Source organism: Nilaparvata lugens, chromosome 2 (assembly GCF_014356525.2).
Source record: "Nilaparvata lugens isolate BPH chromosome 2, ASM1435652v1, whole genome shotgun sequence".
NCBI lineage: Eukaryota > Metazoa > Arthropoda > Insecta > Hemiptera > Delphacidae > Nilaparvata > Nilaparvata lugens.
This window is the reverse complement of record NC_052505.1, coordinates 16,425,665-16,451,943: the sequence shown is the minus strand read 5'-3', so window position 1 is coordinate 16,451,943 and position 26,279 is coordinate 16,425,665. Positions and strand designations below refer to the sequence as shown.

Here is a 26,279-nt window from a genome sequence, read left to right as displayed (position 1 = left end):
ATGGAACACCAACATCGACACTCCTAGGCCCGGTTGTACAAAAGCCTGTTTAATTTTAATGATGAATCAATTCCACGAAAACCAATTAGAGAAGATTTTTCTGTGTAGAAGGCTTCGGAATTAGTTTTCGTGGCATTTAATAGGGATTTAAAGTTAACAGACTTTTGTGAAACCAGGTGATCAGGTACATCAACTCATAGAACGCCTTGTATTCTTTTCGATCATGATTCAATTCCACAAGAACCAATTAGAGAATATTTTTCTGTGAAGAAGGCATCGGAATTGGTTTTTGTGGCGTTTATTCGGGATTAAAAGTTAACAGACTTTTGTGGAACCAGGTGATCAGGTACATCAACTCATAGAACGCCTTGCATTCCTTGCGATCACAGGAAAATATCCTGTTAGCGTTTCCCTTCCTAATAAACAATTTTCTGAAACAGCCAATATAGAGTGTAATGAAGTCGACAATTTAATGAACTCAGCCATTAAAACACTGCACAATTCACATGGTATTAATGCAGAACGGTATATTTAAAAACGAGTCCATTCATCTGACGGTTGTGCCACCGGTATTGCATTATTTACTATGAGCACATGCCCTGGTGGGGGGGGGGAAACTCGGGGCCGATGTGAGGCGTTTTCCGAAAACTCTTGCTAGCTCCTTCACTCACACCCTCCTTCTCGCTCACTCCTTCTACCATAACTCCTATGGGCGGGCCTCAGCGCGGAAACGAAAACTATAAATATGCAAACAATGTAACGAGCTCATAAATCCGCCAACTGAGTGTGATCGTAATGGGAACAGTGTATCTGACGGCGGCGGCTTCCCTTCTCACTCACACTCCCAACTCGCTCTCTCACACGTACTCACACTCTTAACTCACTATCTCACTCTCTCTCCACTATTTGCTCACTCTATTGCATCCTAACATTATCCTCTCCCATCCTGTATCGCTGTCATCATTGTCAGTTGTGTTTTAGGTATGTTTCTATATAATATGTTTTCCTTCCTGAGTTGCGAACGCGTGCTTCATAATGAGCCTATGTGAGCTCTGCAATCCTTTCCAAAATTAGCCGGCTGAGAGTATTGTTTCAAAAACTGCTCGTATGCCGGCTGGATCCACCTAGAGAGTTCAAACACTCTTGTCCTAATCTCTCTCTCATTCTCATCCTAGGGTTGTGTGGCAGAGAGGACCTGGAGTCCTAACTCCGCCCTCGTTGATTGCCTTTATTAAAAGGCAATCAATCAATCTTTCTCTCTTACCCTCTCTTACTCTTTCTAGTTTTAAATCAATGTCTCATCAACTTCAAAAGCTAGCTTACTTTGTTCATCTTAATATCTTCATCGATACTCCAATAGATCATCCTATATCATGATCACTCCCATAATTTTCATTCAGTTAACCATAGAGAAGATTTATCATTGTGCTATTTTTCCTCAGAGACACTTTTCATCTCCAATATAACGCTAGAAAGACGGCAAATGAACATTTTCAGTTCCTTTACCATGATAGATAGAAACAAATCAATTGATACAAAATATATTTATATCCCTATTCGAGTCGCTTTATTTCAAAATGAAAGTGATGTCTCAACAGGAAATATTAAGTAACTCTCGTGAGGGACTCCTCACCAAAACCTAACGATCTACATTTTTTCCCTGCCACTTGATTTCTCTCTTGGTAAACAGATGATATGTTTACCCTGTTATGTTATCATTGAATACCCTCAAGTCTCTCTCCTGACCCTGATCCCTGGCTCTTAATTCTTCTCAATTCTCTCTCATGATTCTCTGAGAGTGTCTGCGAGAATCATCTCTTCATCTCCCAGATTTGTCCAACTTCAACGGTTTAACAAATAGAGTGGGAAGAGAAAATTCAGTGAATCCGTAATTTTTGTTTGATGAATAGCATCAATTTTTGTCGTTGGGAAACTGAAGATTTGAGCTGAGTGCATAATCTTTCTAGAGATAGAGTGATGAATAAGACTCGCTTCAAGCTGCTGATTCAGAGGCTAATGGAATCCTAAGAGAATGTTCAAATTTCGGATGTTGGTGGTAGGTAGCGGAGTTGAGAATCGTTATCTGCAAAATGCTCGAGTAATGCTCCTTGGCCGATGTGAACGGCCGTGAGCAGGCAGACCGCAGACGCAGACGCGGATAAATCATCACATAATGAACGAAAGATAATTAATAGGGGTGAAATAATAAAAATGGATGGAGCGATGATAGTGAGTTTTTCGGTTGTGGTGCGTTGGAAGGGTTCTCTCGCGTCGACGCGACTCGGTGACATGGTGGCTGGATTTCGGCGGCAGTGGGGTGGGGGGAGGCATGGTGACATCCCCCTTCCCCCTTCTACAAACGCTGCACAATCGATATTATCCCCCTCCAGGGATGTGTGCCCCCTTCAACCCCCTTAGCGCGCTGAACGGTGCCGTGAGTTTACCCAAACAGCCCAATGTAGCCTACCACCCGTCTACAAATAATAATGATAATGATTATAATTGTCTCTGATTGGCTGCACAATCCCACCCTCAAGGCCGCTTAGCGATAATTCAGACTCCATTATTTGTGAAGATTCTAATCCGACAGCTTTTCAATAATAATCTGCAAATGGGGATTCAGCACGGCATATTACAAAATAATGTATGATCAGTTTATGACAACTTAATCAATCACATCTCCGTTATAGATTCAATCAATCGTTGTTCACAGTGAATGGTGCAGGTTTCGAAGAAATATTACATTAAATATTCGTGGATTTAATGTGGCATTCACAGTAACTTCCCTTCAAGTCGTCCATCTCATGAGATATTCTCCAAAAGGATCTTCGCAGAGACGTTTATTTGGCATATTGAGTTGACTAATAATAACATTTTGTATTATCTGTATTACTGTATTATTTCTAGTAAAAAAAGGAGGTTTTCAACCTCCTAATATAATTTCTAAAGATGAATAATATCACAGACACTTCCAAAAGAAACCATGCTCAAGGACTTGACAACACTGTGAACGAGGTTTGAAGTTAGCTGCGATATTCAATTGTACATTCAATGTATTTCAACTATCTTGGACTTTCCACTTGCTTTCAACTCTGACAAGTTCACAAGGGCCTACAAGTACGACGTTGTTCCAGTCCCAATTTAATATATACGAGTATTGGAATTTTATTTTATATATTCCTAAATGATTCAATATGTACTAGGTACAATGAACAATGAACTACTTACAATCACTTGTGGAAGAATGATACAGTCGAAGTTATAATCTCTTATGGAAGATTTCAAGAGTTAGTTCAGATGCAGATTACTGGATTAATAATAATAATAATAAATCATTTCATTTGTACACGGTATAACCATACAAATCAGTTGAGTATAACAATATCTAACAATGACTAAATTAAACCACATGAAAAAAATGTTTGGTAATGGATCAAACTAATAACAAGATCCAATTATAAATTTGCATACAAGATTACTGGATTAGAAATATTCAAAAATCAATTCACTCTTCCTTGTGCATTGTTTCTTCGAGAATTGATCGTCTCAAAGTTCAGTAGTTCGCATCCACCGGATCCATCCAATATTGTGAAGGATTATCCTCAATGAAAAGAGATTCATGATGGATGGAAGGAATGGATTCAATCTTCCGGTTGTTGGACAGTTAGTTAGAGCTGAGAGAATGAGGTCAGAAGTAATGGAATAAGTTGAATCCATAGATCGTTCGGTTGTTGTCTTGAATTGGACAGCGAGTCTGTGCTGAGAGAGTGAGGTCAGAAATATTGGAATGAGTTGGATCTGGAAGCGGGTAAGTAGGCCTACTCGAGGCTGGAGGCCTGACATGATGTGAAGACCTGGTCTGGTCTGTTCGCGTGCTAAGCTGGCATTAGAAGAGCGGCAGCATGAGCCTTCATAGAATTCGTCAGAAATCGATTTCCATACTCAGTTACACGACTGACTACTTCAGACCTGTCATCAACTCTATAACATGACATGAGTGTATTATTGTAATCATGACATCCATCACAGATGTGGAACACTGCCGAAATATATGCGGAAATAATATGTTTCTACAAGGCTATCCAATTCCGACGACCGATCTATCGAAATGCATCAGTGGAGCATGCTTGATGATTGTCTGCACTCTATTGATACATTATTTCAAACAGCAGTAATCCTGATCATGATTCAATTTTGAAGCTTGCCGATCAACTGGATTTACGAGTTCGATTTTTACTTGATTCTACTTACTTGACTCATGTTAGCTTTACTTACCGATTCGAGTTTAACTTGAAAATATGTGCAAGTTTCACGTAAGAATATGTTCAATCCTAGTCAATGAAACGGAATGACTTGTGAGAGTGATAATTTCCTGTTGAATAAATGTTTCTGAAAGATTTTTGGAATTGAGCAAATAAAAATTAGATGAGTAGCCTCTCATGTTAAAACTAAAAAATCTGGTGTGGTACACTCACACAACTTTCCTTGCTCATTGAACTGGGAGCCTCATTCTTAAACGACAATAATTTAGAGAAATAACATAATGACGATTGGCGGCAACATAATTATTTGAAACTACGATCAGACTACTGTATATGTGTGTATATAATTGTTTTCCGAGTACTTTTTCCTTTGTGTAAATTGTGAAATCCGATGATTTTTTAAAAGAAGTCAAAACAGCTGTTCTACAAATGAAATATCTCGACTATGTGTTATTTTTATAGACTGCTCTACTTACCTACCTCATGCATGAGAAGGAGGTTACAAAGTCCATTTCTCAAGGATGGGGTGAACCCCCCATTAGTTTCCCAGAAAGGAGACTCATGCCAGTTGATGGAGCTGATAAATAACTATACAGAGTATGAATTTGAAATAAATCAGTCGAGTAATTTTTGAGAAAATCGTGAAAAACATGGTTTTTCAGTAATTATCCGCCATTTTTCTCGAGAATATTACGCAGCTCCTGCAATTTTCCTAGAAATGAGACTCATGTCAGTTGATAGGGCAACTTAGAAACATAGCTATACATGGTATAAATTTGAAGAAAATCGCTGAAGCCGTTTTCGAGAAAACCGTGAAAAACATGGTTTTTTTAGTCATTATCCGCCATTTTTCTCAAGAATATTACGGAGCTCCTGCAATTTTCCCAGAAATGAGATTCATGTCAGTTGATAGGGCTTATAAATAGCTATCCATGGTATAAATTTAAAGAAAATCGTTAGAGCCGTTTTTGAGAAAATCGTGAAAAACATGGTTTTTTAGTAATTATCCGCCATTTTTTCCGCCATCTTGAATTGAATTTTATTGAATTTCTTATTGTCGGGCCCTCATGGTATAAGGACCTTAAGTTTAAAATTTCAAGTCAATCGGTTAATTAGGAATGGAGTTATTGTGTTCACAGACATACACACACACACACACATACACACACACAGACCAACACCCAAAAATCATGTTTTTGGACTCTGGGGACCTTGAAACGTATAGAAAACTTGAAATTGGGGTACCTTAATTTTTTTTGGAAAGCAATACTTTCCTTACCTATGATAGTAGGGCAAGGAAAGTAAAAACTCTATTTTTTCAGAAGTCTGTCAAATGTTTTCCATTGCAATTTAAGTATTCTTGCACCCTGACCTAGGGATATCGCATCTCGCAGACTATTGACAAGAAATGAGAAATCTCTTTAACAATATTATTCTATAGTTTCTAGCTCTCGAGTGGTACAAATGAATCTGATTGGAGAACTTTTGTTTTTGGTTGTCGCCAAGGAAATCGCAAGTAGTTGAATTGAGGTGGCCACTGGCCACTGGCCGATACATAGCTGTCATTCAGTCCATAGCTGTCATTCATAGAATTTTCATTTATGACGATTGAACTTTACCAAGACCCTCACAACCATTGAAGTACTCAAACCTGTACTACCAACAAAAGTACTGTACTGAAGTACTACCAACCTGTAATCGTAATCACTAGATGGTGACAGTTTGAGAAGCTATTTTAAAATCTCCAGGTCAGGCTAACTGCCCTACACAACAGTCTATTTTTCAAAAAGGTAAGTTATTTGAAAAAATAGAGTTTCTACTTGCTTTCTTAAAATTTCCTGTACATTTTGCTTGATGAGGAAAGTTTTCAATAAAATTTTTACACTGGGAAATTTCCTCATCAAATCGTCCTGTCACATTGGCTATCCCTGATCATTGGTTAACACTGATTATTAGCTGACCTCGGTTAAACATGTTCATTGTCTCTGACCCTGTTCATTGGCGACCCTGATCATTAGCTGACCCTGTTGATTGACTGATCCTGATCATTAGCTAACCCTGTTTATTGGTGACCCTGATCATTAGCTAACCCTGATCATTAGATGACCTGATCTCTGGCTAACCCTGATTATTGGCTGTCCCTGATCATTAGATTATTTCAAATTTTAGCTCATATATATTTTTGGACTGAATTTTTAACTTTAACTTTCCTCAGTAAGAACATTTCTGACATTTTATTATTTATCAAAATTTGGGAACAGAATAGTCTTGGGCTATGCCTGTTGTTCTATCTCGATCATATTCATTATTTTGATTTGTAATTGTATCAAAAAATATATAAATATAAATATAAATATTAGCCTTATCTTTGGCCAACCCTGATTATTGGCTGACCCTGATAATAATCTTGGTAAGTTCTGGGAGGACCGGAAATATATTTCCCTTTCAAGTGGCAACAATAACAACAAAAAAATTTGTTAATATCTTCTGTCACAGTCCTTTTAACCGAATTTACCCTGGAAGAGACATTCTAAGCAATTCCTTACTTTAATATATTTCTCAAAGAAATTCACGCTATGAATTATGTAGAAAAATAAAATCAATATCACCACCATAATATCAACAACAGTATTTAGAGGAGAGTATTGTACTGAATTTAGAGTATTTAGAGGTTGGATTGAACTGACATTGGGCAGCTCAGCCATTGCGTGAAAGCCTCCTATAAACCTTAGCTCCGGAAACTCAATCTCCTGCTCAATCCAGCAATGCGTACACAGCAACGCATTATTTTCCATTTGTTCTTTGCCTCTAATCAGTGGAACTGTAGTCTCAGTTATTACTTATGTAAATTAATGCTTTGAAAGTGTCGCTTCCAGCCACTGAGCCACAATAAATGGACACGGAACATTTATTTCATCCAGTTCCTGCATTATATTTTTTACTGAGTTTCACATTAAGCCATGTCATATGATTATGATTCACATGAAACATTCCTGTTTTATTACACACAAAAAAAAATAATTCTTGCAATTCTTAGACGAGTTCTTGGAATAAACTATATGTTTCATGTAGGGGGTTGGAGAATCATGAATCTCTCCAGACTTAAGACTTAAACTCAGGTATATATATTTTGAAGAACATTAACTAGATGAAAGCGATGGAAGTTCAAGTAGCTCTGTATAGCATCTTCTCAATGGAGATTTAATGAAGGACTTGAAGTTTGCCTCATTGATTATTCATTACCGGTACTCTATCTAAGATCTCAATATCCCTTAGCCCTAGATCATATTTACATGTATCATAATTATAAAGGCATCTGCTAGTAAAACAATTGAGATTGCTGCGATCGAGACTAAGATTCCACCAGGAAAAAAATTCAGAAATAATATGAAATCGAAGAAGAATAGTAAGATTATAAGAGAAGCTTCATTCTCTAAGACACTCCATCCAAATCTTATGCATTCACTTACCTGGTTACTAGCATTTCTATGGAATGAGTCTACCATGAATAATTAAATTTGAGCAATTCTAAACTCATTTGAATTTTGAGTAAAATGGAAGAAAATGAAAACGAAATTATACTTTATTAGGCAGAGTTGAGGCTTTAAAGTCTTCTCTATCACTGAACCCACGATATTAAATACCTTTGAATATAACATTGTCATATTTTTCGAAAACTGGTAACAATCATTTTTCAAAATACAGTAGTAGTCAACTGTTTTCGTAGTATCTAGATTATTTCGTTTTCATCAACTGTACTTTTGAAGAAATTATTGTTTAAACATAAATAATTTGATTGTATTATGAGAGATGTTGTGCTATCTCTTCATAATTGAAAGAATAAGACGTTGATATTGTCAATTCCACTATATTTGTTCGAAATCAATTCAAATTACAGAACAAGGTTTCATGGTAACACTTGTCACATCTCCAGCTTAACTGATGTTGATTTTTATTGTCTAAGGAACAGGAAGAACCATGAAAACTGGTTCGGTAATATAAATTGATTTTGAAGAACTAAAGTGGTATTGAAAACATCAACTGGTCGGTCATCCAATTCAATTCAATTCAATTCAATTCTTTATTGCAAGAATTTAACTATGCAACACATCAAAGTTAATAAATCAACACTTATTACAAGAAAATAAAATAAAATTAACTACCGAGAACTAAAAACTAAAAAATTTTTTCAGGCACCACCAGCAAAAAGAAAAGTCTTAGACCGCTGGTGGGAGTCGCAAAAAGTCCGATTTTAAATAAAATACAATACAAAATCGAGTTGATGACAAGAAAAAATACTTCACTGCAGAAAACAAAAGAGTGATAACGAATTTTGAGAGAGAGAGAGAAAAAAAAGATTTTCCAATAGGAAAAACTAAAATAAAACAGAGATAAAAAAAATATGACTACCATTCAGGTCTCAGGAATTACAAAAAATGAAATAGAGATTGTTTTATAAAAATATAGGCTATTATTACCACCATTCAGGTCCCAGGGAAAAGAAATACTTTTCCTTAATCCAATCCTCTATTCCCTTCAAATCTACTCTTTGATGAAGGTCATACCTTCTTCAATTCCATAACTTCTGTTGTTTGAGTTTTCTTCAACTGTAGTGAGCTGCGTCATTTTGAATAAGTTATTAGATGTATGTTTGTTTATATTGAAACCAAAACATACAAGTGGAGTTTGAGGAAATCCATGTGAGACTACTCCAGAGATGTAACAGTTTTTCCTCGTCTAATCGTCTGATGCTACTCTTAACGCTAATACAAAATGAGGAAGAGTTAAATAGCACTGTGTGTTTTCGGTGGATCCCCACTTGTGTTTGAAACTAGAGCTTTCCATATTGATCCGAATTGTTTGGCTGGACTTAATGACATTTCCGCGACAACAAACGCGCCTCCTGCCCCCCTGACAACCCCCACCTCCCGCCACCCCTACACTAGGGCCCACTCACAATAAAACATTGGTCTGAGCCTCAGATTACTCATGAGCTGCAACTTTTCTCATTACGCACGCACGACACTTTACGCTCGAATGTCAAATAAATTTAAATAAGCCGTGCGCTGTGTGCAAGTGAGGAGGCTACATCACTTGATCAACTCACATCATTATTCCCTGACTGAATATTGTTCAACGTTGTTAACTCCTAGTTTTTGTGAACATGTACAAATCGAATGATGATTCTGTGGTATCGAGTGAAGATAAATACGGTACGGAATTCTGTTGGTGAATAACAACTGCGAAGAGTTGATTATAATAAACTAGTAGGTAACTCGTGCTTCGCAAGGGTCTATTTTAAAACTGCAAAATGAAAACTTGGCGTAATAAAAAATTCGAAATTTGAAAGTATAATAACCATCCTCGGTTGATGAAGAATCTTTATGCAAAATTTCAAATCAATCAGTCCAGTAGTTCAGACGTGATGATGTGTCAAACATAATTTTCCTACATCACGTACGTGTATGAGCCAGCTCTTTCCATTATTATAGTAAAGATGATGGATAGATGGATGATTTGTCAGTATCTTTGAATGAGAATAACTTTTGAACGGTTTGAGAAATCGGTGCGGTTTTGATGCGGCAGAAAATCAGTTATTTTTATTCGAATAGGATCCCCAATCATACCTATCATCTAGTGTACTTTTAGAAGAAATGTTTAGCTGCTTCTATACAACAACTGGAAGCATGACAAATTGAAAACTTGACGTAATGAAATCTTGAAGAACTGAAAATAGGCATAAATAACCATCCTCGGTTAATTAAGAATCTAGTATATGCAAAATTTATGAAGCAACGGGATTCGAACCGAGGAACCATCGCTCCGTGAGCTAGCGTTTTACCGTTGAGCTACACGGCCGTTCGAAAATGATAGTCTTGTAACAGCATTATAAACTCATAAAAAACACACTTTGGGCTCAACAACGTAGCCTATGGAACTTCATGTACGGTAGCATAGATGAATTTGAACATTAATTCTGAAAAATCTAGAAGGAAAATTAAAATTTGGGCTTCCAGGTGCACGAGATTGATATTTTTAGAATCTATGTGCAAAATTTGGAGATCTAAATCATTCCCGTTTTTCCGGTATACAATCCACAAGTTGACATGTTTTGTTGCGAACAAACGAACAAACGAACACACGAACAAACACAACCCTACTCTCTCTTATTATATAGATTTGAATGATTTTTCTAATGTTTTCACATTTCAACTGCGTATGAATAAAAAATATAATCCTCACGAATAAAACAATAATACTTCACCTCTTCTGATATCGCTTTCCAAGCTGAGAAAAACAGACAGCGGATTGAATCTCTAGTCGTCAGTAATCAGTAAGAACTCATTTAAAAACATCAGTAAGAACTCTGCTTGTTAAATGATTAAATAATCGTTCAAAGGATATATTGAAAGTTTTAAATTTGAGGTGATAGGATCATTCTTAACCTAACAAGAGACTATGTTATGAAGATTTCGATTATTTTTATAAATTATACCTGAAAATGTTTCACTAATGGATTATTTTGTGTATTGCTTATCTCAGTTCCTTTTATAACGCTTTGTCCACAGGGTCAGCTTTGTAAGAGTTTGAAAAATATTTTTATTATTTATCAGTAATTTCTTGTGTCTCTCCGGCTTTCTCGAGAACGAATCAGCTCAAAGTGTCAAGATTTGCTTCTCATATTCAGCTAAGGAGAATGGAAAGTGAGAAAAATAATTATTTTGAAGCATTCTAGATTCACCTTTGACTTCTACTCTTGTTGGATTTACTCCCATCTCAACATCTCATCAAGCTCTTGCATAATTCCAATAATTAAGTTTATTTGAAATGATTTTCTATTATATATTCGGAATAGCTTTCTAAATTTAGTTTGTTGATGATTAGAGCATTGAACACTGATAGTCTGAAACGAAGGTTGAGTAGTTTCTGTAGGTGGAATAATCAGAACGCCCTTTTTGATTCTAGATTGAGAAACTTTTTATTCTCTGCCTCGCGTGCTGTATAAATAATGAGTATTTTGCAACCATATCCGTCAGAGAGACATGGTTGATTCAATCGTCGTTTATTACCCCTGCATGCGGATTTGCAATAACCAAACAGCTTTTTCTGTTCATCAAACAAGGAAAAAGGTTGATGAACTTGGAAATGAAGGCAGATTGTTTGACTAAATTATTGATGATGATGATGATGATGATGATGATGATGATGATGATGATGATAATATGCCTACTAGTGGTCCTAATGAGCATCATATCCTCTTCCACCCTTCGAATCTGCTATACTAACCGGAATAAAGTTAAAGGAAATATAGACTTTTTATCATCACAACCGTTGAATTTATGTAAACATCTGCACAACAAAATGTTGAAAGATAGTTGAAACATTGTTGAGAAATAGATAAAATTAATCGAACACACGCCTCATGCCCCTCATCTTCTGATTGTATCTGTATTTTCACAGATTGGTGATTGATTGGCTCTTTATCACAAATGACAAAGTATTGCCAGGTCAATAAGATACAGATTCAGTGAGATACAATCAATGTATCTATAATACATTCTACATTCCTTGGACATAATAATATAAGCATACATTTTATTATTGAATCAAATGAAACTCTAGCATATGGTATTCAATGATCGGAGTTTATTTTTGATAAGGGGTATAATTAATTATTGTCCTTCTTTTATAATATATTTTTTTTTTAATTGTAAGAAATTGTAACAAGATTGTTGAGTGGGGTAACAGGAGACTACAGGCTGGTCCACGTTAAAATGGCAGTATTTGATTAACATTAGTGTTGCCATCCTGTCGATCATTCGACACAGCTGATAACGCTATCCTTATTTTCTAGCTTTGCAACGCTGCCAAATTGTGTTTTAACAATGTAGAAAAATAAATAATCAACAAAATATTCGATCTCAATCATGAAAATTAATTATTTAATCATTGAAATATATTTTCCTTATGTAATTTATTATTTTAAACCAGAATGAACCGTTAATATTACATCAGGCAGAGAATCGGTAACGCTGTTATCCTATCTAAGAAAGAACACTCACAACTACAAAACACGATTTGGTCATATCACAGACACAGATTAGTTATTTTTCAGAAAAAAACCATCTACAGAGGAAATAAATATTTTATGAAGCTACCAACCAATTTGCAAGTATTAGAAGATCATCAAATAGTTGTAAAGAAATTGAAGGAATATCTGGTGAGCCTATCGCTATACTCTTTACAAAACTTTTATAAAAATAGATAATAGTTTTTATAATACTTTTGTAACAGTTTTATAAAAAACTTTTTTAAAAACTTAATAGTCAAATCTTTGACTATTTAAATTGACAATTTCTTTTTTTTCTTCTTTAGTCTTTGTTTGTGGGCTAGCCTAACTCTAACCTTAACACTATCTTTCTCCTCTGCCATTATAACGTGGACCTCACGTTATCTTTGGCCTTTAGTATCCAATGATCACGAGATTGTTGATTGGGGTAACTGAAGACTATTGCAGTTTCTCCGTCCTAAACTTTATCTATAGATAACAGGTTCTTCGCACTAATTTATTACGCGCGAATAGTGAAACGCTTGCTTTGGTTGCATTTTTTTCATCGCATTACACCTAGCCGCAGTTAGCGAGCGTTTCTCGAAGTGATGCTATTTGTTGGAAGAGTGCCCGGTGTTCGAAGTTGATACTGACAATTAATTTGCAGCCAGCATTCGCAGCGGGAGGATGTAACGGGCGCTGAACGAGTCGGCATCGCCGCCGCCGCTTGGAAGGACGAGACTAATGGACCCGGAAGAAGCGACGACGCCACGGTAAGGCGAGGCGAGAAACAGGTCCTCTCGTAGCAATAATCATTATCTGCCGCCTAGGCAGTGTCTTCTACTTGGTAGCTCTCTGCAGAGGGCGCATCTTCTAATGGCGAGATAAGCGAGTTGAGGGGTAAGGAGGAGAAGTTCAGAGGAGGTGAGAGGGGTTTGACTACTGCTGTCTCTTTTCGCTAACATCGCACGATTCTCCGTGTCGCTTTTCATTCTCACAGCAACGCGACTCTTTGCCAGTCGTCGAAATTTCCAGGCCGTTTTTTAATCACCGAGAATGAGCGCCTCTCTCGGGACACTCAACCCCTGTGGACCAACCCCTCCCTCCTCACTCCTCCACCCGACCATCAGAACCACCAATAACACGACTCGGATTCAACTTTTCAGCAACATTCGGGTTGAGAGAATAGAACAAAATGTTGTTGCTATAGGCCCCCCGACAGGTTTGTGAATTCGTAAGGCGAACGCACACCACTCTCTGCTTTTGAACTCGTCAGCTTTTCGTCAGATGAAAACTGTGAATATTAATAAACGGGATACAGTTTTAGTTAGTAGGTACTGCATAGTTTTAACTTGATCAATATCCTTATCCTTAGAAGATTATTTCAACCAGTCATTCTTCTTATATGAAAAATACTTGTTGGGAGTTGTTGGAATGGAATAGTTTGAATTACCTCACTGTACACAACAATGGAAGTGAGATAGATGAGCAGGACCAGCTGTTATCGAGATCCTTGGGTAAATCAACTGAATTATCAAGCAAGCCTTCATCGATCCTTTACACTTGAACTAAAATATCATGGAGCATTTTCTATCACGAAATTAGGAAATGCCGGTAAAAGGAATAATATTTGAGATTTTTGTTATCAATGAAATTCAATGAGGGATATTGAACTCTGTTACTAATAATATCGAGTGACCTGGTTGACTCAGGACTGGTGTCATAGTTTTCATGTCGCACTCTGCTACTGAACATTCAACAAACATGGCCAGTTATAAGACGAGTTCATAGCATTTTGTATTCAAATAATAGCTCAGATCAGCTCAAGTGAACATCCACACGTTCATAAAATGAATATTTCCAGCCGAGACATTGGTTGGGAGCAGATCAATATCGTCGAAGTTCAAAGTAACGAGAGATTTCTTAGAGCAGAGCCGTCGCAATAGATAAACCCAGAAGAAATGCTGCTTTCCTTGCCTCTGATAACTTTCTGAATGTCTTTCTCTCACTCGCTCATATCTGACGACGTGATCTTCTCTCCTTGTCTAAGTAGAGCATGTGTTGCTGGTTGCTGGTGTTAGTTATCTCTGTTATTCTTGTAGCTCGGCCAGGAATCGCGTAATTAAGGATAGTAAGCGAAAAAGAGAGAGCAAAGTTTTCCAATCTGTGCCACTCCCTTCTCTGATCGATAAAGTTCCCCCCTTCTCCATAACCGCCTTATAAACATTGACACTGTTTTCCACAGCTGCACACTTCTTCAGCTCTTTGCTATATGGAAGGAAAATCCCAAGTAGTAGACCAGGTCAAGGAAGGACTGGAATAATAACCTGAACGGAGATATTGGAAAATAATCACGTCCTAGAGAACGTAGTAGAACAAGTTTCCAAAAGTATCAATCAGATTATTCAGAAGAAGAGAGATTCTTCTTGGGAATAGGATATTTACATCGCCTGGCAAGACTTCATAAGATTCTTCAATGTTGTAATCCGTCACGAGCTGCTTACTATTAAATCACTTTTTTATTATTAAATAGAACGACTAGAAGTCAAATTTCTTTGACTTTGAGATCTTCCACCAGGTCCGCCATCTTCATGGTTGTACTTCATAATAATTCACAATGTCGGATAGCAAAACCATAGTAATCATTCATTTATGTCGAGAGCAAATCTCTTGTACATGGATGACTTTTGAGTGTTTATTGATTAAATGAAACGGTCTCATAAGAGGAAAAATTCATAGATTTTCCAGGCAATGTATATCATATTTCTAAGAAGAATCACTTATAGAAATTCTCAAAGAATTAATTACTAAGATGAAATAATAAATAGTAGTCAACTCCAAAATATCCATCGCAATTTAAACGTTCATTGAGATTCATAGATAGTATATTATCATAGAATCGGATGGAAAATCAAGTGCTTTCATAGACTTTATAGTTTACATGCTTTTGGCTTCATGAATATAGTCATGTGTTTGACAAAAACATCAAATATAGAGAATGTACCAACTACAAGCTTCTTCTTCTAATCTGTAACATTTCAAAAATATTAAATGGTGTCACAGATAACACTCAGATTTAAAAAAGGGTTGAGAGATAATCTATTTACAATAGTTTTTAAACAAAATGTTTATTGAGAGAGTGGATGAGACCACCAGAATCTTCATCACTGTGGTATCAAGAGACTATGCTCTTCTAATTGCTCTTCTATTAAACAAGTGAACACACAGGTTTTACCAGCAATGATTTTCTTTGAAATCAGTAGTCATCCAGTTTCTCAGTAAATGAATGTACAAAATCACGGAGGAAATAAGACTGGTAAGTCGCACATAAAAAAGGCGAAGAAGCACAATTCTAATACAGTACTACCAAAGTTAAAAATGAACATCACTTACACTGTAGAAAAAATATCAGTCAGGGCCAAAAAATTGACGCATCAGTAGGAATAACGGAAGATCAAATTTAGTTCCTTTGAGTTTTCAAAGCCGTTAAATCCGTGGGGTATCCCGACTTCGGAAACTACGTTACAATAGGAAAGTGAACTGCACTTCACATTCAATGTCATAAAACTGACGTAAAATGGATGTGAACTCAAGTTCACCATGTTCAAGTTCAAGACGAATTGAAACTGAATTGAAGATTTCCGATCAATGAAGAAGAAATTCAATCTATTTATCAAGCTTTTTTCATTGAATTTCACAGGGAGAAATTTTGAGATCGAGAGAGAATAGTATTCAACAGTCAAAAGTAGTTTAAAATTTAGTAGAAAATGTTTGAATAGTATTCGATAACCAGAAGTACTTTGAAATTAAGTAAAGCGTTGTTTGAATAGTATCCAGAATTCAAAAGTAGTTGGGAATTTTGAGATTGAGGGAAAATGATAATCAATAATCGATAGTAAGTTTAAAGTACTATAATTTTATTATAGTAATCTAAGTTAATATTCTTACAATCATACTTGCTTGATATTGTTATACTATAATAGAAATACAAATTGAATTGCAATACAAATAGCATCATGATAAGCCTGAAGCATTGAAACAGTTTTTTATTAATAAAACCATTTCAGTAGACTAGACAATATAATTATATTGTGTTTTCATTTCATTATGGAACAATCCTACTGACATTAAAGATCAATAGTATTAAAAATTCAAAAGTAGTTGGGAATTTTGAGATTGAGGGAAAATGTTAATCAGTAATCGATAGTAAGTTTAAAGTACTACAATTATTATAGTAATCAAAGTTGCATTCTTACAATCATAATAGCGTGATATTGATATACTATAATACGCGGTTATAGTAGGCGGTTCTCTGTTACGTCATTTTTTGAGTCACCGCAAAAATGGAGCTATTCTGGGAAACTCTACATTGAAAGTCATCAAATTACATCTAAAATCTAACATCTTCTAATGCCGTGATGAATCTGCATCGAATATCCTATTCACTACAGGTTTCATCTGAACTATTAAAATAACTACTAAACTGAACTATTCAAATCCTTGGTTCTCTCTTTTGAAAATGAGAACCATTTCCTGTGAATAGTGATAAGTTGTAACGGTTGTTCTCAATCTTAGGCATGGAATATTTATGAAACTGAAACGTCTTCGACTTGACCGATAACTAAGTGTTTTCCAATTATGAAAATAGCTATGTAGATTGGTTTGAGAAGTATCACATATTCAGTTGATGATTGACAACATTGAATTATTACAAATCGCTGATGATGATATTTTAAAGTGTGTAAGTGAGAAAAGGAATAGTAAAATATCAGAAGCCAGTTTCATCCACTCTTTTAGAAGCAGTTCGCTTCGAAAAGTTGGTGTCTCAATATCAATTCTTGAACAGCCCCGTGTATTCTGAACTGTGCCATTGAGCTGGCCGGAAAATGTATTTGCAGACTATGCAGGCAGCCTGTGTGTGCAAGAATGATTTATTCAGGGATCACCCGCGCTTTTCCATTCATTTTCTATGCCTCTCGCATACAGAAAGTCTCAAGGAAAGGACATAAAGCAGTCTTTGAGCCCTTCCTGAACCGAGGTAGAACATTCTATGTGTCCCTCAATTCAAATTAGAACCCTTCTCTTGAATAACGCCTTTTCGTGAACTCTAGTTTTTATCTTTATTGCAAATGTATCTCGCAAAGAACAAATTAAAGCGGGAATTGGTCACAGAGGCACTGGAGAAGTTGAACAGTTTCGATTATGAGACTCGAAGCAGGCGTGGGAAGGTTGAAAACATGTAAAATTGTAGAAACTGTGCCTCTTGGCGTTTCTCGGCGGATTTATGGGAAATACTATTTCATCAGTCATCATTCAACATATTTAAACCATGGTAAGAAATGTAGTAAGTGTTTTTTGCTTGCCATTGGGACGAATGGAAAGTCGGATAATCGAGACTCTACTGCATACGAAATTACATACAATTCGATGATATTATATTATCAGATTATTCAACCTACATAGTGAGATAGACCATACCGTGATCAATTCAATAAATGATAAACTGTTTTAGAATAATATTAGTACTGATGGTCAATGGTAGAATAATATATATGTATACTATTTCTTTTAAAAAAAATTGACTAAAGGATGAAATCATAAAATGATATATTTCAAGAAGTTTTATACAAAGACATGAGCTTATATTCCAAAAAATAGGTGGCACTATACATAGAAACCTCAAAAATTAAACAAGACAAGAAACGAGAATAAAGTTCTATATTAATATTGCAGTTCCGACTCTCCTATATGGAAGTGAGAATTGGATTCACACACGGGGAATGGACAAATTCAAGCTGCAAAAATGAGGTTACTAAGGAGTAAAATTTGGCTGCTCTAGAGTTGATAGAATCAGAAATACTGATATAAGTCAGGTTTATTCGGTTGCTCCTCTGCATGAAAGAATGATTCAAAATAGACGCAACTAGTGCAGTAATTTGGATAGAACGCCACCTGGAAGAATTCCCCTTGAAGTCCAAAACTATAGACCGACTGGAAAAAGAGATGTAGGAAGGCCAAGAAAGAGATGGGTACCGGAACAGGTTAATTAATAAACCTAATCCCTAAAGTGAAGATGATAATGATGATGATATGAGCTCATTATTATTTGAAGTTAGCTTTGATGATTAGATTTGGTGGTTATGTTAAAAGCGTAAATGAGACAAATCTTCGATGATCGTAAGATCGTAATATGAATGTAGTGTGGCGAACGCACACTGCAGCAGACGTACGTATACAGACAGCAGGAGGGAAACCCCCCCCCAGCCCCACCGCCAGGGAGGTGTTTGAATGTTGCAACGCACACGGATATCCGTCTGTCTGCATATGTCTGCTCACGCTTGCATGCAGACGTTTGATTCTTTCTCAGTCTGTCTGCTTGTGTGAGTGTTCGCCTTCAGTAATAATGATTTATCACAAAGTTGGTGAACATTTGACGGCGCTGGTTATGCAACCAGCTTTACACAAGCAATTTGCATTTAGTGAGGTCCACGTTATAATGGCAGTATTTGAATAACATTGGTGTTGCTATCCTTGTCTATCATTCGACAAAGCAGATAGCGCTATCCATTTCCACCCCCACAAGGTTGCCAGATCGTTCTTGGAAAATGTAGAAATAATATCAATTTACAAAATATTTAATCTCAATTATGTAAATTTCTCATTAAATCATTGAAAAATATTCTTTCAAAAGTATAATTGATCATTTTGAATAAGAATTAAACAGTTCATATGGCATAAGATATACCGGTATCAGCTATCCTCTATAGGAGGCAGTATCAAGGCAAAGAATTGGCAATGCTGTTTTCCTATCTTTCTCCTCTGTCATTATAAGGTGGATCTCAATACAGTCACTATACAGTATAATATTTCAAAAATAACGTTTTTTCGAACTAACGAATTTTTCCTGCAATAGTTATGAGGTATTGAACAAATCGAATACAGATTTTATTTGTTAGAATTACTAACAAACGGCCGTCGTACAAATAAAATCAGTCTAACAATATTTTTATAGCAATACGAAAACTAGGAAATACGAAACACATATATTTGGTATATATCTTTTTTCTATCTTAGTAATATTTATTACGATGGAATTTCGAATAAAATGAGCTCAAATACATATATTTATCTTTTATAAGTACTAAATTACAGTGGGCTACAATTTTTCAAAAACTAGTAAAATTTTCGAAATAGAGTAATTTTGTGGAATCTTTGTTTAACTATTTCATCCGATTGCAAACACTTAAATTAATTTATAATTTAGAACCCTTCTAGGGTAATTTCATCCTCCACAATCTGAAAGCGAATAAAGCTTTCTATCTCAAATAGATTTTCAGGCTTCAGCAATCACCTTTAATATTTTGTCCTTATATTGAGATTTCGCACAGTCATATGGGTATGGGTTATGGTATAATATTCTATCTGAATCACCCGCTTTCTCCCCAAAATCTTTGAGTTTCTTAGTGTATAAGATCACATAAGTAACCCTAAGGGATCAAAACTATGATAGCTCATAATTTTTGAAACAAACATCAGTTCTTCCCAAACCACATCATATTCATCTTAACTCGTTTCAAAACGCTTTCAATTGTCAATGTGTTTCAAAACCATTTATAAGTCTGAAAAATATCTCATTAAAAATGGGAAATTCATTCTATTTAATTGAGTAGTGACGGTCGGATTCAACCAAGTCTTATTCGTCAACCCATCACAATCACCTATTATTAGAATCACCTTCTATCAACATTTGTTTGCTATTCTTGTCTGTCATTGGACAAAGCAGTTGGCTCTTCTTTCTTCAACTATGTACTGTTGCCAAATCGCTTGTAGGCTATTCAAATATATAATGAACTTCCAAAATATGTAATCTCAATTATTACAATTCATCATTGAACCATGAAAATATGAATTTTCTTGGTGAATAAAATATGATTGATCATTATTAACAAGAATCAATAATTAATATCAATATCGGCGGGATGTTTTGAACCTTGTACCTTGTATTATTACTTTTAAAACTCTATTATATGTGGTTAAGAATATGGGCAGTTTAACGACCAACGCACAGGTACATTCACACTTTACCAGAAACAGGAACAAGTTCGTCGTTCAGCCTCACAGGCTAATTCTTTTTGAGAAGAAAACTAGATAGATAGGACAAAATTTCTAAACAAGTTGCCTAGTAATATAGATTTTAAGAGCATGACTTTCAAAAAAGATCTTCATAAGTTCCTTGTTGAAAGAAGTTTTTATAGTGTGAATGAATTTTTATGTGACAATTATGTGTGATATCATAGGCTATATCTATATTTTTATTATGTTGAATATTGAACAGATTTTTTTTCTGTACATGACAATGTTCAATAATTGTATAGTTGTGATTCATAATGACTGTACTGTATTGAACAAATAAAAATATTATTATTTATTTATTTATTTATTTATCACAGTTGCTATCTACTAAAAGCGGTGGGAAAATAACGAGGCAACCATGCCGTCCTATCATTTTAACTGACTTTGGAACGTTAATCTCACTATAACCACTTCAAATTCAACTATTTATTTATTGGATAGAGTGAACAATACAGTAGTCGGAAAAGAAAAAAACAGGCTATTGCCCATAACTTCTTCAATTTCCTAATTTTGTCTTAGATTGTCAAAATATTATGTAGGTAATGTCCATTTCAATTTATATATTAAATCATCAATCTGAATATACAAATCAGAATAAAACAAACTATTGTATTCAAACAATTAGTGGTACCATAGTCAAGTGGAATGCCGTCATGGTCATATGATTTTATCTCCAGAAAGGAGTAAAATTCTATTCATCCTTTATTTCGGTTCATTCATTCTTCGCTTCTTTCTTTAAAGGTACTCCCATACAAGGCTCTCTCATTCAAGGTGCTTCCATGCGTAAGTTCTTATGCATCAAGTTAACAAACACTGACCGTAAATACTATCACATGATTGATACTATACGCATTGTATGTAATTTATCAGTAGAGTACGTTTAGTAACACAGCAGCAAATAATACAGATTAACTAGCTGTCACCGCAGTAATAGAAATGCAAATAAGGCACTATGCGTTCATCTCAATGGAAGTACTCTCACATCTCCAAAGAAACACATTGAAGATATCCATACAAAATCCTAGTCCAAGGACATTGTCATTGAGTGACATTGAGTGACTAGCTGGCATAATCGGAACACTGTTTAAGCATTGGCCATGACACGGATTTATTCAGAAGCTGAATAGTTTTAGTTAATTTATTTAAACAGTATCCATGTCAAACAAATTTTCATGGAACCAAATAGGTCTATTAGGACGAGTGGCTTTGTGCAAAAACTACAAATGTCATTTTTTTCAAAAATGAGTTTAATACATCACTTATATCAATTATTTTCAGTTCCAGAAGTGCCAATGTCCTATCTCAAAGCAATAACAAGTTATAAAATTTATACTACCAATGTCATGATTTAGTTCCACTTTCAGAGTGTGAGAGTATTCCACTCTCAGAGTGCGAAAACTACCAATGAAGACATATTTTTTTAGATAGTCATTCATACTCCATCACAGAACTACCAATGTCGACTTCTGCACTTCTAGCACTCACATTTCCGTATTGAAATGCCGTAGTTCGAAAATACAAGGTGAACTTTCAAGCTGATTTGTGAGAAAGTGGATATTTTGACATAATTATGTAAGTAGTTCTTGCACCAAGCCACATGATGCTAATAAGATCGATCCCAGGGATTATTGTGAGTACTATCTGTGAAGTGCTCCTCCATACTTCAGACTATATCAACATGCTCCAAATAATTTTCATGACATATCATGAAATCTGCTGAAATCCATTAAAACCACGAATCTGTTCAATAATTTCATAGTCAAAGAAGTTTGAAGTAAGTAATGGTAGTGATTCATTGTTCATTGAGGAGTGATATGTGGATTCACGATGATTACAATCTGCATGATTTACAATTTAAAATATCATGAAGACAATGAGATGATTTCATTGAGGATTTGATCTGCCTCTTGAGCAACAGACAGAATACCTCAGAAGGTCTCAAAATTTCACATGATCATGTACAAAGCTGTACATGATCCAACTGGACATGAGTTTAGGTGCATGAAAACACCGCCAACTGTTTAGCCACTGCTATGTGAAGTAAGGGAACAGAGCATCAACCTAATTCCCAGAGAATGTGCAAGCGTAGATTCAAAGGTGCTAATAATGGATTAGTTTACAGACCTGGTGTAACACAAAATGCAATGTCTACAAGAATATTAATACAGTGATTCCCGTTACACGTCCATTTCATGATTCCATTTCTTCATTTGGCTTGTAGGACATGATTTACTATGAAAAACAATTTATATGAACGGGTTTGGAAGTGCGTTCTACAGATTTGAAATTTCAAAGTACCACTTTTTCCAAAAATTGAATGATTACAGTAAGACTGATAGGAATAATAATTGTAGTAATAGCACAAGTACGTGGAAGGTTCAAATAATGTGAATTCATTTAATTCAGTCACTAGAAAATAGGAAGTGAAGTGGAAACTCTCATATGGTTAGTAAAAAATGTGAAAAGCAGTTAAAAATTATAAATTGAAAAAGGTTGAGATCGTTCCATTTTGTGATTGATCATTTTATGAAATGTAGACTTCGTTCAATTCAAGAAAGTGTTGCAAATTGGTGAAGAATTGAGTTCAACAAAAAAGCAAGTATACAACATCAATTTGAGCATTTTTTAGTCTAAAGACCTGCATTACAATCAAATATTACACAATTATTAAAAATTGAATTGTTTGTATTACAACTTAGTTCTGAAAAGTTTTACAAGTATTCCAAGATAACAGCTACATACAAAATCACTATTATAATTGGGTCATGCATATATCCCGAACATTTCTCATGCTAAGTAAACATAAGCGAGCAATTATTGGGCCTATTATTACATCAAAGACCGTATTTAATAATAAATTATAATAATTCATTTATAATGAGGGGGAGGAAGGAAAATATCTTGTTATAATTGCAAACCTGGATCGACTTTTAAATTCTATTTATTGTTTCAATCCTGTTTTATTAAGATTTCAATCTGCATGATAAAGTGTTATTAGATGCAAATATTTTCAAGTTTATTGTCGGTGATTGTGGAAAAGTACTACGTTGCTTTGTCCTATTGAAAGTTTAGACATTGGAGATAATGTAGTTTGTGAATAGATGGTCCTATTGAAAGTCTAGACATTGGAGATAATGTAGTTTGTGAATAGATAGTCCTACTGAAAGTCTAGACATAAGAGATAAAGTAGTTGTGAATAGATTATTGTCGGTAATTGTGGATAATTTAAACTTTATTTATACATATGAATATTTTTCAGGTTTAGGTTAAGCTTGATTTTATTTCACATTGTATAAATTGTGTGTTATGAGAGCAATAATGAAGTCTCCCTGGTGCTCCCACATATTGTATCTTTTCAATAAATGAATAAATATAACGTTGCATTGTCAATAGTTATATTACACATAAGAAATACTGTAGTTGTGAATAAATTATTGGCGGTAACTTTGGAAGAGTATTGCATTTCTTTGTCAATACAGTAGTTGTATTAGTCTCAAAGATGTCCCGACATTGGATGTAGTTATATTGGTTGGTGGTAGGCCTAATTATAGAGAAGTATTATCTTGCTATGTCAAAAGTTCTATTAAACATTAGAGATACTGTTTAGAGTTATGATTGAATTATTTGTGGTAATTGTGGAAAAGTATTATGTTGCTTTGTCAATAAAGTAGTTGTACCAAGAATGCAAAATGTCTGGATATTAGAGATCGTTGTGATTAGATTATTATTACGTTGCTTTGCCAATACAGTAGTTGTATAAAGTGTGCAAAATATCTAGATATAAGAGATTGTTGTTATTAGATTGTTATTACGTTGCTTTGCCAATACAGTAGTTGTATTAAGTGTGCAAAATATCTAGATATAAGAGATCGTTGTTATTAGATTATTATTACGTTGCTTTGTCAATACAGTACCTAGTTGTATAGTGTGCAAAATGTCTAGCCATTATATATAGTTCTGATAAGATTATTATTACGTTGCTTTGTCAATACAGTAGTTGTTTAAAGTGTGCAAAATGTCTAGACATTAGAGATAGTTGTTAATAGATTATTTTTACGTTGCTTTGTCAATACAGTAGTTGTATCAAATGTGCAAAATGTCTAGATATTAGAGATCGTTGTTATTAGATTATTATTACGTTGCTTCGCCAATACATCAGTTGTAGAAAGTGTGCAAAATGTCTAGACATTAGAGATAGTTCTGATTAAATTATTATTACGTTGCTTTGCCAATACAGAAGAGTTGTATAAAGTGTGCAAAATGTCTAGACATTAGAGATAGTTGTGATTAGATTATTGGCGGTAATTGTGGAAAAGTGTGAGGTTGGGTGGTGGTGGCGATTGGGGGGGGGGTAGATGGGGGGTTAGAGTACTCACTCGTGGTGGGGAATGTCCTCGTCCTGTTGAAGGGAGGCGGGCAGCAGGGCGAGTGTAGCGAGCACGAGGGCGAGCAGCGAGGGGGCGGCTCGCGGACGCAGACAGCTCGACGTCATACTGGAGGCGGCACTAGCTGTTCACGAGTCACCAACACCGGCTAATCGTCGCACCATGTCACTACCGTCCATTCCGTCAGTTAGGCCGTTATCGACAAACACCGCACCGGACTTGAAGTGAGCCATTACTAATATCACGCCGGTTGTAAAACGTAACACACCTTGGACCGAGCTATCCCGGGCAGCGCGCTCCTACCGCGCATGTCGCAAACTTTCCTTATATTGTATTGATCTCATGTCGTCGTCATGAACGGAGGGGGCGGGACACTCCCCCCAACCCCCCATCATAGAGCGCGCTCTTCGCAGCTACGAGTCGTTGAGTTTTCAGAGCTTTGGCGGTAGTGACCTAGGTAGGCCACAAAAACTGGCAGACCCCATGTTTGAGTTGAGCAGCAGTCCTCTACACTGCCACAACAACTCAACTAAGATGAAACCATGTTCAAGTATTTTGCAAATCGCCATCACACTGTAAACCTTGAAATTCGAACCCCACCCCGCACATACCCAACCTGTTATAACTAATACTACTATTACTACTACTACTACTACACACGATCGGAAGACTGTGCACTGACTGACTGATAAGACACAGTTGCCAAGTTGTGCATGAATCGTCTAAATCCCTACAGTATCCTTCAACAGACAGATTATTGTTGCTTAAACGTTCAGCCTACAACCTCCTATTATGATCGGAGATTGAAAATCAGAAATCAACCCTATGAAATTGAATTTCTTAGGTTAAATTTATTACATTAAATAATTACATTATGTTGTGATGGCATGATGTAGCCTACGTGGTTAGGCTAAAGAGATTGACAGAAGAAGATAATCATTAATAAGAATGGCAAGAGATTTGTAATTGTCTCTAGAAACAAATAGATAAAATTGATTTGAGATGGAGGATGGCGGAGTGATTGAATATGGTATCATCCTCAAACATGTACGTTCTTGTGAGGCCGCTTAGGCCAATACCGTTAAAACCCCAAAGACTCAACGAATCGAAAGTCGTCGCTGCGAAGAGCGCGCTCTACGAGGGGGTGGTTGTGCGGGGAGGGGTAGGGTGTATGTATGTTTGAGATTGGATTAATTCTTGATAGACCCAATAAATAATGTTTTACTGTGACATGTCTTATATTTACATCAAAATATAACATGACACAGTTTTGGGTTGAGCCTGTTTCTTTTTCAATAAAAGGAAGTAAAGTTAGTGGAGAACATTCCATAACAACAAAAATACATTAATATTGGTTCTACATTAATTTAGGCTGCACTCAATGTAAAAATAAATAGAATAAACCAATATTTGAAAGATTTCAAGTTGACGGGAATATTTCAAAAATTG

The 26,279-nt window shown here is 35.6% G+C and overlaps 1 protein-coding gene across 2 annotated transcripts in view; it reads right to left on the bottom strand.

The window, feature by feature from the left end:
- LOC111052093 (voltage-dependent calcium channel subunit alpha-2/delta-3) overlaps positions 1 to 25,161 on the bottom strand; it is a 114,037-nt gene extending 88,876 nt beyond the window's left edge. For both annotated transcript variants that reach the window (XM_022338717.2, XM_039420694.1), the window contains exon 1: positions 24,822 to 25,161. In XM_022338717.2, coding sequence (XP_022194409.2) covers positions 24,822 to 24,937 — 116 coding nt within the window. In that variant the 5' untranslated portion in view covers positions 24,938 to 25,161. The remainder of the gene's footprint in view (positions 1 to 24,821) is intronic.
- Between the last annotated feature and the right edge of the window lie 1,118 nt (positions 25,162 to 26,279).